This window comes from Pollicipes pollicipes, unplaced genomic scaffold (genome assembly GCF_011947565.3).
Source record: "Pollicipes pollicipes isolate AB1234 unplaced genomic scaffold, Ppol_2.1 Scaffold_4881;HRSCAF=5763_pilon_pilon_pilon, whole genome shotgun sequence".
Lineage (NCBI taxonomy): Eukaryota > Metazoa > Arthropoda > Thecostraca > Pollicipedomorpha > Pollicipedidae > Pollicipes > Pollicipes pollicipes.
This window is the reverse complement of record NW_023596576.1, coordinates 40,030,061-40,042,240: the sequence shown is the minus strand read 5'-3', so window position 1 is coordinate 40,042,240 and position 12,180 is coordinate 40,030,061. Positions and strand designations below refer to the sequence as shown.

General features: G+C 53.4%; 1 protein-coding gene across 1 annotated transcript; it reads left to right on the top strand.

Annotated features, from left to right (window-relative positions):
* Positions 1-8,555: 8,555 nt before the first annotated feature.
* LOC119100370 (proteoglycan 4) lies at positions 8,556-11,915 on the top strand. Its single transcript, XM_037223470.1, has 5 exons — positions 8,556-8,631; positions 8,928-8,975; positions 9,410-9,563; positions 10,190-10,335; positions 10,674-11,915. Exons 1-5 carry the CDS (start codon positions 8,556-8,558, stop codon positions 11,771-11,773), a joined length of 1,524 nt encoding a protein of 507 aa, XP_037079365.1. The 3' UTR covers positions 11,774-11,915.
* The last annotated feature ends 265 nt before the right edge of the window (positions 11,916-12,180 follow it).

Sequence of the window (12,180 nt, the reverse complement as noted above, 5' to 3'; positions counted from 1 at the left end):
ATATTCATCTCCGTGCTTCACGGTTAAACATTAGGAACCACTTGCATGAGCACATGAGCTCATGAGTCTACAAGTTTATTCTTCACAAGATTGCACGCTTCCGGCGGGTTAAGAAAGAGTGGCCTAATAAACACAAATATTGCGTTACTCTACATGACTTCAAATACCTTTGTGTTCGCCCAATAGCGCAGAGGTCCGTTCTGCACTACGTCACCCGAAACCATCCGTGGCCGCGCCAGATGTGGTCTCGGACGGTGGTATCCAGGTCCACCCCAGGTGCGGTGTCGGCAGGCGGCATCCGGGGCCACCCCAGGTGCGGTGTCGGCAGGCGATATCCAGGGCCACACCAGGTCGGTGTCGACAGGCGATATCCAGGGCCACACGAGGTCGGTGTCGACAGGCGATATCCGGGGCCACACCAGGTGCGGTGTCGGCAGGCGGCATCCGGTGCCACCCCAGGTGCGGTGTCGGCAGGCGGCATCCGGTGCCACCCCAGGTGCGGTGTCGGCAGGCGGCATCCGGTGCCACCCCAGGTGCGGTGTCGGCAGGCGGCTCGAGGCTGGCGGGGTTGGGTCCGCAGGCCGCCGCCGCCGACTCGGCCGTAATAAATCAGCCGTCGGCGATCCGCTGTCGGGGCGCGTATCTGCCGCGATCGCGGGCGAAATGAGCGGAAGCCAGGCTGCCGAGGGCGGGGCGGGATCCCCCCTCCCCCCTCTGAGCCTCGGCCGCCCACGCCCGATGCAGCCGGCCGGGGCAGTGGGAGGGGCAGGTTAGGGATGTGGCATCGTAACATGATCGGGTTTAAGGACTGAGTGAGATAAGGTGATTATTTCTGCGTACAAAATGATCGAAAGACGCGTTTCTCCACGGATTTGGCCCCCTTTTTCTCAGCTTCATGCCAGATTTGGGGAGGAGAGGTGAGCAAAAGGTTAGGGATGCATTGACCCAACTGTACATTTGAAACTACAAGGGATATCATGCTTTCGTTGTCTTATGTCACTGATGCAATTGTCGCCTTTCTGAAGGTGTTTGCTACGACATTTTCTGAAAACATAATCAACTTTTTCCAATAACGTAGCTATAAGCGAGAATCTATGAGGTTCCAATAGCTTTTTTGTTTCAACACAGGTTTATCTAACTCAGGCACGCTGCTTCATACAAAAAAGCGTGCGTAGAAACTTGGAATTCCCTCCAATGTCATTATTCATTCTTTCGAAATGTTGAGGCATTTTACGCAAGAAGCGTCCATGACACAACTGGTGCCCAGTTACACATCAAAGCATTATATCATTGCTGTAAATATTACTGTAACAATCAATGCTGTCGTTGCCACAACATCCAAAACGCTGTGCAAACATGCATTCGTTCATATCTAAGAATGATCTACATAGGCCAAGGATAGCAAATCGAGTGGTGGCAGTAATATTACGAAGAAGCATGCGCTGCATGCTGTGTCGTACTTGTGAAGCGTTACACGAGCACCAGTGTTGTATCATCGACGCATATGTCCACGTGTTCAGGGACAGTGGCGCACACGAAAACCGACCAGTTGCATGCAGTTTGTCGATAAACACGGGGTCGAAAAACGCTTGTCCGCAGTCACTCCACGTAACAGTATGCACCTAAAGTCAGACCACGTAGCGGAAGGTACCCAAAGATATGAACCTGCGATGCTCACAGAGATGTCGTCGCTGCAGCTCTGTCGGTAATGGTAGTCAACGTTCTGTTGAGGCTTTTCTGAAGTCTTCTGAGCGTAAGTCAGTCAAACCCTTCCAAACACCTAACCTTCTCCCTCTGTTCTCTCTCTACTCTCTCTCGCTCTCTCTCTCTATCTCTCTCTCTCTTCTCTCTCTCTCTCTCTCTCTCTTCTCTCTCTTCTCTCTTCTCTCTCTCTCTCTCTTCTCTCTCCCTCCCTCTCTCTTCTCTCTCTCTCTCTCTCTCCCTCTTCTCTCTCTCTCTCCCTCTGCTTGTCTCTCACACATTCTCTATCTTCCTCTTTCCATTCCCTCTATCTTTTCATCCCTGTCTCTCGTTCCCTTTATCCCTCCCCTCCCTCTATTCCCTCTCTTCCCTCTCCCTACGCCCCCTCTCTCTCCCCGCGTCATCCGCACACCCACTCCAATCTTCAAACTTGGCCCTCCACCCTTCAGCCGGCGCAACGAATGTCTCTGCATCCTATCACCGGAATGGCGACGGCGGCCTGACCGGGTCGCGGCAGGCCGGATGACGGCACGTACCCCGCTGGGTCGTGTCCGACCCTCGCCCGGCCGGCGGGCGAGCGCGGCTCGAGCCCGGTCGGCCGACTCCTCCGACTCCGAGCGGGCCGCCCTCGCCCAGCCGCTCGACACCTCCCGCCCGAGATTGCTGTTCTCCGAGCGACTTATGCAAATGGCGCCAGCCGCCGGCCCCGTCGGCCTCTTTCAACATCCCATTTACACGGCTGAAGGAATGTGCGGCAGAAAACTGCCAGAAATTGCCTTCAAATTACAATTACAAAGATGTTGTCCCTGGAGAAATAAAAGGGTGCGATGTAAAAGAGATATGCTGATCGGTGGCGAGAGGTGGGGCTGCGGAACGCCTGAGGTGGCTCAGGCGGGTGAGAGTGCCGCACGGGTGAGATAAAGCAAGGATGGAGCTGAAATGCATGCTTTGTGTGTACTTTTGCATTGGTCGACCGCTTTAAAGGGAGTGTCCCACCTTCGGGGAATATTTCAAAAACATACTCAGGTGAAACCTCAGAAACACTTACGTGTAATAATAGCACCGGGTAGGGCCGCTGCCGCGCGGTTAAAACGTGATAAGGAAATCAATTTTAACTATTTTCTAGTCCAAGTTACGTTGTCAGCACTTCGTAACAGCGCTTCACTTCTTCCCTGCAGTCGCTACCGCCATCATCATAACAACCGCCGTGCGCACCTCCGCTGGTGCGAATAAAGGAACGTTTGTGATCCCTGCGAGTGGCAAGGGCCTGCTCCGGGAAGCGCCTTGGCTAACACGCGCCCAGGTGGCCGGCTGAAGACAACCTTCGTTCGGGTGAGCGGGGGTCAATTTGACCCTGCCCACCCGAGCAGGCGTTAAACTTGGAATCAGCTCTCCGGCCTGTTCAATTTTTCCGACCTTGCGTACCTTTTAAGACATTCTTCACAACGTTGCCGGTGTAGATTATCACGTACAAGGGCTGGTTTGTGTGGACCCCAGATGACCGCACGGTCAAGGTCATAGCCGAGAGCATGACACGCTGGCACGTGCAGAAGCGGGCGCCTTGCCCGAGCACGTGCACGAAAACGTGCCGCGAGCCGCCCGTGCCGTCAGTTTGCTGCCCGAAAACATCATTTGTATGCGCATCGTGCGGTATGAAGACTGCCAGTAAATGTCAGAGGAGTACACTAATGGAATCCATTAAAAACTCTATGGATTACCACTGAAAAACATATTTGAAGCGTTGAATGCGGACCAGGGGTCGTGAGCATGGACAAGTGAGCAGAAGGAGAAAGCGTGGTGGGGACGGAAACGCGTTATTCCACACATGCCTCCCAGACAAGCGGGACCTTGGACTGTACCCGGCGCTGCCAATACAACCATTTTGTTCAGTACGGGAGAGTACAGAGACTTGCATAAGCTTTCACCCTAAGTTTCCTCACAATAAAACTACTGATGGTAAAATTGATATGCTTACATCTGCACATATATTTGGCACACAGCTATATGCGTAGTGGTGAGGCTTTGGGGTGCACATCTCCAGTTTTTGGCAACTTAACTCTGACTGAGGCCCTTTCAAATGATGCAACCTGCCCCACCCTGGAGTAAATCACATCACGTGGTGGGCAAGGTTGCATCGATGCTTGCTATGCACGAAGTAGACTGCATCGCAGGCAAACTGAATGCGCTACGATATATAATGAATTTCTGCCCAACTTAATCAGTCAGTGTGCTTTGCAATTAGTGTTTTGGTTCCGGTGGTTCAGGTAGGAATGTTGGATCTACAAAATCAGTCATGTCAACAAGTCATGCCAGGCACGTCAGTCAATCATTGCCAGCAATATATGTGTCTTCATATATGTCTCGGTAACATTGTTGAGACTGCGGCATTGTAGCAGCGTTAGCAGCAAGAGGACGGTCTTAACGAGGTGGGTTGCGGAACTTTACGTGTGATCTAACTTCTGTTCTGGTCAATTACGAGCTGCTGTGGCTTTTGCCCATCTGTTTTTCTGCGACCATTTCACTGAGTTTGCCAGTTCTCATTACAATCCACACCCCTGTGTTTCACCACACAAAGAACAACTGCTTTGGTGACTATAAGGGCGGGACATGACCGTTTATGCCACAGAACATTTCAGGCTGCAAGATCGCAACAGTCGCTTTCGATCACTTTCGTGTTATGTAATTTTCGTTCGGGTTCACTTTCGTCTCGTGCTGCAATCACTCTCGCTCGGGTTTCTGACATCGCAGGATAATTATGCCGGATAAGGCCTTTTCATAGTCCCAGACCTTCTCTGTCTACTGGCTCGCTCTCTCGGAATTCGTGTTTCATGCTTCTCCTCTTGGTACCCGCCCCATGGTTGGGTGGGCTTTACGTAGCGTCAAGAGCATTAGCCTATCTTTGTGATGAGACGGATTATCAGAAGATGGCGTGCAAAAAACATTAGCGTTTTAACATTGACATTCACGGGCGATTTGGATGCAAAACCAACCGGGCTGCTGGAAGCCTTGATAAGGTCAAATACGCGCTGAAAAAGCACCTCACAAAGTCTCTGAGTAAGCACGGCTAGTCCCTGGTTTACCGTGCAGCTCGCCCTGGAAAATGGCCGGAAATGACCTGACGACTTCGTAAAGTTCCCCTGCAGGATACAGGTAAAGCAGCGACCGCCAACGCTCCACAGGCCATATCGAGAGTATGTGCACGTGGTCTGGATAGTCGATTGCCGCGGAACCAGAACACACCCAACACACCGCCTTTTGGGGATCCTAGTCACCAGACCACACCATCGAGAGGACGCCGCATGATCAGCGATGTTGCGTCAGCATGGCGATCAGCAGCGGCGAGACCATGCAGCCGGCCTTCTTCTTCCTGAGCGAGACGGAAGAGTGGTACCCGCTGATACGAAGCAGAAAACATAAATCCTCGAACCGATGTGGAACACCACGCGGAGAGCAAACAATGATAGCTGGAAGTTTCAGCGAGATAGAGCAGCACCGCACACCGCTGCGAGTCCGGAAGCCGGCTGCAAGATCATCTCAGGCAGCGCGTCATCACACGCAAGACCGCGATCGGGTTGGCCCTGCCCTCGCCAAACTTGAGCCTAACGGGCTTCTGCTGGTGTATGATTGCTGAATAAATTTTGAAGTGTTGTGCTAGAGTGCCATTTTTAAAAGTAAGTTTGCCAGTGCGTCTGTGTAGTGATTTGTGCTGCTGTCAGTTTTGAAATAAACCACCAACCACTTTGAAAGATATTGTGGTTTTGTAAGCAATATCTTTGGTATTCAGATGGAGGTGTGCATTTAATTCATTTGCCCGGAAATGCCTGATCCTCAAATATATTTTGCTAGAGGGTTTTGTTATTTCATCACAACAACGCAAAAAGCCGCTGTTTTGCTTGTTTTCTGTCGTATCGCTTTCAGCTAGAATGCTGCAGCAATGACAGCTTCACCAGATTGTACGTGTTCCATTGCACTCGTTTCAGGCCAAAACCTTGCAGAATTGCTGCACCATAAACGGAAAACTACTCGCGAAAAGAATGATTTCGCATCGATCAATGCAATATGTTAACACCTCCGACACATCGAACTAAAGAATGTTGGTAGACAGGACCAATCACTTAGAAAAGGAGGGCGTTTAAATGCCCATCAAAGCTTAGGGGCTTAATTTTAATGGGGGACCTTAAACAGTACACGTTCCTGCTATGTTCTTTGACATCACATCACATGCCGGGTCTATGTGAGGGACGATGAGATGCCGGTGCGGTAACAAAACTTATAAATTCACGACTCATGAACCCACGACTCACGAACCCACGACCCATGAACCCACGACTCATGACCGCATAATTCATGAATCCACGACTCATGAACCCACGCCTCATAAACCCACGACTCACAGACCCACGATTCATGCACCCGCGACTCATGACCCACAACTCGTGACCCAAGACTCGACAGAGGACGGCAAAACACCAGCGCGGTAACCGAGCCCGAACCCACGATTCCGCGCCCATTCGTGAATGCACGCTCCAACCAACCGATCTTCGCCGTCCCAAGGCGCATGGTCTCTCAATGCAGAAACGTTGCATTTTGCGCATACTGTCGGGACTTCAAGAGGGAGTTTTTCTGTGCAAGCTCCCTGATTATATTACAGCAGCATTTACGACTAGAAGTAATTGTTTGAGATTGCACAAACCCATTACGGCACCCCTTTGCAGAACACTTTTTAAGCTTTGAAACAGCTTATTGAGTAAACCATATCGGCCGTACAAAGCCCCTATTTGTAAGGTTTCGTCGGCACTACGGCCGTCTGGATCAGCATCTGAGGAGCGGCCTGCTGTGCTGCGGAGTGCGGTTCCCCGCCTGGGGACGGCCACCGGGTGGGGTCGGGTGGTGGCCGTCTATCTGAGGAGCGGCCTGCTGTGCTGCGGAGTGCGCTCCCCCGCCTGGGGACGGCCACCGGGTGGGGTCGGGTGGTGGCCGTCTCCGGCGTCCCCGGGCCTCAGCTGGGCCGGCCGACTGACACCCGCCTCCCGACTACTGTCTCCCCCCCCCCCCCCCGCCGCCGCAGCGGCAGGCCCAGCTGTAGTCCGGAGGCCGGCTCCCTCGCAACGCTCGTTTTTAACGTCGTAAGAACTCTCAGCAAGGCCTGGCCGTCTTCAAAGGCAGACGTGAATAGACGAGGACGTGAGGGTGGATGTAAATAAAATCCATTGAGGTTCCTCGCGCGTTCTTTTTCGCAAGAGCGGTCCTCACGTGCAGCTTGGTACAGGACAAAGGCGGGCTGTGTTTCTCAGCTCTCTGCCGACTTCAAAGTTGGTCCGCCCAAGCGACCACAACAGTGGAGGATATGCTCAGAGGCTTAATTGGTTTCGTTGTCTATGTGCATACGCGCACGCGAACACAAAGCTGACAGGTGATAAGTTGCTGTTGAGTTCCAGCTAACTGTTATGCATCATACATTTATGCTATGGAACGTCAGCCAAATGCTGGTTCCTTGTTTGGAATAAACCCTTTTCGTAATGGTTTGCAATTTGTGTTAAGGTAAAACGAAATTAAAGGCAACAAAAATGTCTATGTGTCTATATGAGTTTTTAACACACTGGGGTAAAGTCAGTGAATGAACGGGGCAATACTGAAAAGCGAGGGTCGTAAAATGACTGCCCGCGCTTTGTAAGTAAAGCAGTTTCCAACAACGTCCCGGGAAAATAACAAAACACCCTACCAACCTGTAAAATTGATTAAAACTGCAAGTTTAGCTCAGCATTTATTGCTCATCGTTTTTGCAAAATGTTCATCTTACTGAACACCCAAGAATGTACCAAAAAGCAAAGAGCAGAAAGACTCAAGATTAACGAGATAAACTAGAGGACTAGTGGACAGAGCGGTGTTGAAAAGCGAATGTCACAAACTAACCGCTTAGGCTTTGCGAGTAAATCGGCTCCCAATAGCATCTCCGGAAACTAACCTAACGTAACCTAACTCCCGACCCTACCTAAGCTTATCAAATTGTGAAATTAAGTAAAACTGAAAGCTTCGTTCTGTATTTATTTCCCACCAGTTTCGCACAATGCTCTCCGTAACCAAAAGACGAGGATATGCCAAAAAGCCAACAGTTGAAAACTTCAAACTGACGAAACAGGTTAGGGAGACATTCCAACTTACGTCTCTGTAGAGACACTGAGAGATTAGGACAGAGCGTTAAAATAGAAAGTCTGACGTCATGTCTGCAAGTGTTGGCGCCTGCCACCTCCCCTAGGGCTACAATTATGTCCCCTGGCTCTCTCTCTCTCTCTCTCTCTCTCTCTCTCTCTCTCTCTCTCTCTTTCTCTCTCTCTCTCTCTCTCTCTCTCTCTCTCTCTCCTCTCTCTCTCTCTCTCTCTCTCTCTCTCTCTCTCTCTCTCTCTCTCTCTCTCGGTAGGTGCTTACCCTGACACTACCCCTCTGTGTGTGCTGACCCCTGGCACTGCCTCTGTGCGTACTGAACCCTCACGCAGCCCCTCTGTGTTTGCTGACCCCTGATGCTGCCCCTGTGCTAACACCCGACACCATCTCTCAATAGGTACTGACCCCTGGCACTGCCCTATGTGTACTGGGCCATGACACCGTCTCCTCTGGATGCGAGTACCCCTCTTTTCGCAGGTGGTGATCCGTGACACTGCCCCACTGCTAGCGGTGCGACCTCGTGCACAAATCGGCTGCCTGCCAGGTTTGAACTTCCTGCGAACTGGTCGATAGCGGAGCGGGCGGTCCGTCAGTCCCGATGACATGTCACTTGTTACCGTGTCACGTGCCAAGGCCAGCCGACACGTCCGCGCGGCGCGAGCACAAACAAAGCCGGCGCGCAGTGCCCAGACATGCTGCCGCGTGCCCTCGTCTGCACGGTCACCCTGCTCGTGGAAGGCCTGTGCTGGACGGCCACCGCTCAGCAGGGTGAGCTGATTGTCCTCTCGCCCACACCAGCGGACCGCGCTCGCGGCCACCAGGATCGCCGGGCCGCGAGGCTTGCAATCTCCGCATGAGCGGGGAGTGGGCGACCGAGGAGTGCCGGTTCTTCGCTGCTGCACGCGATCCCGGAAAGCCCGCTGATGGAGATTGTCGTGGACGCGCCTGGACTCGTGTTTTTATATGCAAAAGCGCCCCTGGCTTCGGTCATTGATCGTGCTTTTTACGCCGCCGTCTTGTGTCCGGTGACTGCTCCTTAACGTGAGACGCGTATTGCTTCGCAGCTGAGTGGGATCTGGTGGTCGCCTTCTCCGGGGCGAAGGAGGAATTCTGTGAGTATGGTTGGCATGGTTACCAAGCTCCATCTCGCGCAGTATGCCCTTATAGCTAAACGCTTTCAGTAAACCATTTGTCGGTGGAAGTGGGTGCATACCGCAGAAAACCCAAGATCTGCCGATGGACACGATTGCCCAACGTGATCATGGGACGCCGCCATGCCGCGAACCGTTTGGTTTTTTCGTTGTCGGCTGCAGGCCAGCATAATCTTTTTTCGTGCGCTTTGTGGTGTATGAGATGTGTTGTCAAATAGACATCGCTACAGAATAAAACGAAAAAGCTTTTTACATCACTTATCTAATTCGCACGAGTCCCAAAAATGTCTGACAACCGCCACGTTGCACCCGAAATAGACCCACAGCCCTTTCGTACTTTGTAGATCTTCCCACATCGCTCGCCATGCTGTCTCATCTGTCGCCTCTGCCGGCAGCGCCGGACGCGCCGTGCTACGTGCCGGGTCCGAGGCATGCTCTCTCACAGCTGCAGCGGGTGACGGGCTCATCGCCGCCCTCGCTGACAGTCTGCACCTGTCGATGCCGACGGCACGCCGACCAACGCTTCGCCGTCTTCGTGCCGGTCGGCAGGTCAGAATGGACCCTCTGCCGTGGGTTTGTGACCCTCTGCGGAACGGACCTTCTGCCGTGGGTCTATGACCCTCTGCAGAACGAGTCCTCTGCCGTGAGTTTGTGAAGGATATGCACGAAGAGGGTGCTGGGTGGGAACGGGATGTCCGTGGATCGGGACAGATAAGAGATGTGGGTTTGCTTTGGCTAGGGGCTTAAAGTACGAGCGGAAGAGTCTGTCCAGGAGGCTTTAAGGTAAGGACGGAACATTCGCCGGGAGTGTAAGGTAAGGACGGAACATTCGGCGGGAGTGTAAGGTATGGACGGTACATTCGCCGGGAGTGTAAGGTAAGGACGGAACATTCGCCGGGAGTGTAAGGTAAGGACGGAACATTCGCCGGGAGTGTAAGGTAAGGACGGAAAGTGGGCGTTCGGGAAGGCAAGGTCGGAAAGCGTCCCGAGTTCGTTCAGGAATATTAGGACCACAGCCAGTATCGCTGTATTGAGCGGCCGTCATAACATCTTCATGCAGCCAGTTTGCTAACACAGTCTGACGTACCAGGCGTGTTGGGCAGACAATGACGCCATGCCCAGCGTATCAAATCTCTATTCTCCAGCGAATAAATCGTACACCTCGTCCCTACCAGCGGCAGGGGCTGCTACTGCACCGACTCGATAAAGAAAGTAGGCTTCGCCGCCACCAGCAACGCAACATGCGCCGACCCGTCTCTCAACGTCCGCCTGGTGATGGAGACCGGCAGCCCGGCGGCCAAGAAGCTCGCCTGTTCGGCAGGTGAGAGCCGGGGCCAAACTCAGCTCCGCCGCACCCCGGGGCCATGAGGTCCGGCCGGCGTCCGCGCGCGTTCCGCAACTCAATTTGCCGCTTCACTCGGCGCATCGAACGACCCGATGTTGACCGTGGCATATCGGCCAGGCGGGCCTCGTGTGATCTCTGACCCCTGACGCTCGATGGCGGCCAGCAGCCAGCGTGTGCCGCACGTCCGTACTTCGCAGTTGGCAACGATCAATGCGGGTGCTGAATTCCAGTGCATTTGGGATGACGCACGGTTAGAAAAGGGAGCAGTTCTGTAGTGCTGTACGTCACATCGCTCATCTAAGTTTGTTTTTCAGCGAATGCTAAAGCACCGGATATTTCGGTGAAGGTACCGCTAAGAGCAAACAGAAACCCAGAAATGTCTAAGGCCAACGATTCCAGCGAGTCATCATCTCCAGGGGAGGCAACCGCCACTTCCATTAACGTCAAGACATTGCAACCAGTGAGTAGCCAACAGTCCGGCTCCACGATCACCAACGTTCGGGTAACTACGTCTGCGGAAGCAACAGCAACAGCCAGCACGAAAAGGCCGGCAGAAGGCATTTCGTCAAATGATACCGTAACCACTGAAACGAGCTCATCTGCCATGCAGGAAACAGGAGCCCAGGTATCGAGCGAAGCACACGTTGTCGCGACGGCGAGCGAAGCCAACAGCACCAGCAACAGCTCAGCCACGATGTCAAACCCAGCAGTCGACGGGGAGACACTAACAACTAAGTCTGCACAACTAAACACAACCGCCGTTGCTCCACCAGTCGAACGGACCACGAACCAATCTTCAGCATCTTCCTCTACTTCCCCGCTGTCAGCTGAGAACGCAAGCGCAAACGCGAGCGCAGCAAATGACGTGCGTCGAAACGGAACTGCGACCCCAAGCCCACCCGCAGAAGTCGCAGCTAACAGTACAGAAAGCGTCCCCGTTACACAGCCGATGGTGGCAGCAGCATCAGCCCGAGATGACTCCAGCAAAGAGCCAGCAGCCGGCGCCTCAACCGCAGCTGTCCGCCGGGTGGAGACGATGGCGGCAGCCGCCCAGACCTCGGCGCACGATCAGGGGAAGACAGCCGCCGTCCAGCAGAAGACTAGTAACGGACCTGGACCTGCCGCCCACAAGCCGTCGCCGCTGGCCCGACTGGAACGGCTGCTGACAAGCCGCAAGCTCATCCTGGCGCCCAAGAGCGCGCCTCAGGCGCCGAGGCCGCCCGTCCCGAATGCCGGCCGTGACACCGTCCGCCAGCTGACACCTGGCGGCTTGCCGGCAAACTTCAAACTGCCTCCGCCGACGACAGGGCTGCAGCTGCTCGGCGTCAGTGAGGGCGGCTCGAGCGTGAGGCAGTCCGGCCCCCATGGTCAGCAGCTGCTCACCCAAAGCCAGCGGCTAGGGCTTGACGTGTAGGCAAATGCTTTAAACTGCTGTGATACGACGTCTTCAACGTGGGGAGAAGTTCTGCTGATGTTGCAGTCAGATGGCACTCGACGAGAATGCAAACCGGCAGTTGGCAGTGGTGGGCGGCCACTATCGGAACCACTTTAGAGTAGCTAAAACAGCAAACCATCACCAACAGAAATAATAAATGGTTGAATACCAACAATACAATGATGCTGAAAGCCCGATAGTCTAAAGGCACATATCGACGGGGTCAAAAGATATGAGAACGATTGTTAAATTAATCACGTGAAAAGCGCGCTCTGCCAACAAAGGCAGCGAATTTCATGACCAAAGCAAGCGTAGGCACGTGCAGTCAGAAGTCTGAAGTTTTCAGTGAGGACAGTCTAACCGATGCATCGTACAATAAAGCTATT

Excerpts from the sequence above, each read along its gene's own strand:
- LOC119100370 (XM_037223470.1), top strand. The coding sequence starts at position 8,556 with ATGCTGCCGCGTGCCCTCGTCTGCACGGTCACCCTGCTCGTGGAAGGC. Across the intron at positions 8,632-8,927 it reads GACGGCCACCGCTCAGCAGG|CTGAGTGGGATCTGGTGGTC; the intron begins GTGAGCTGATTG and ends ATTGCTTCGCAG. Across the intron at positions 9,564-10,189 it reads GTCTTCGTGCCGGTCGGCAG|CGGCAGGGGCTGCTACTGCA; the intron begins GTCAGAATGGAC and ends CGTCCCTACCAG.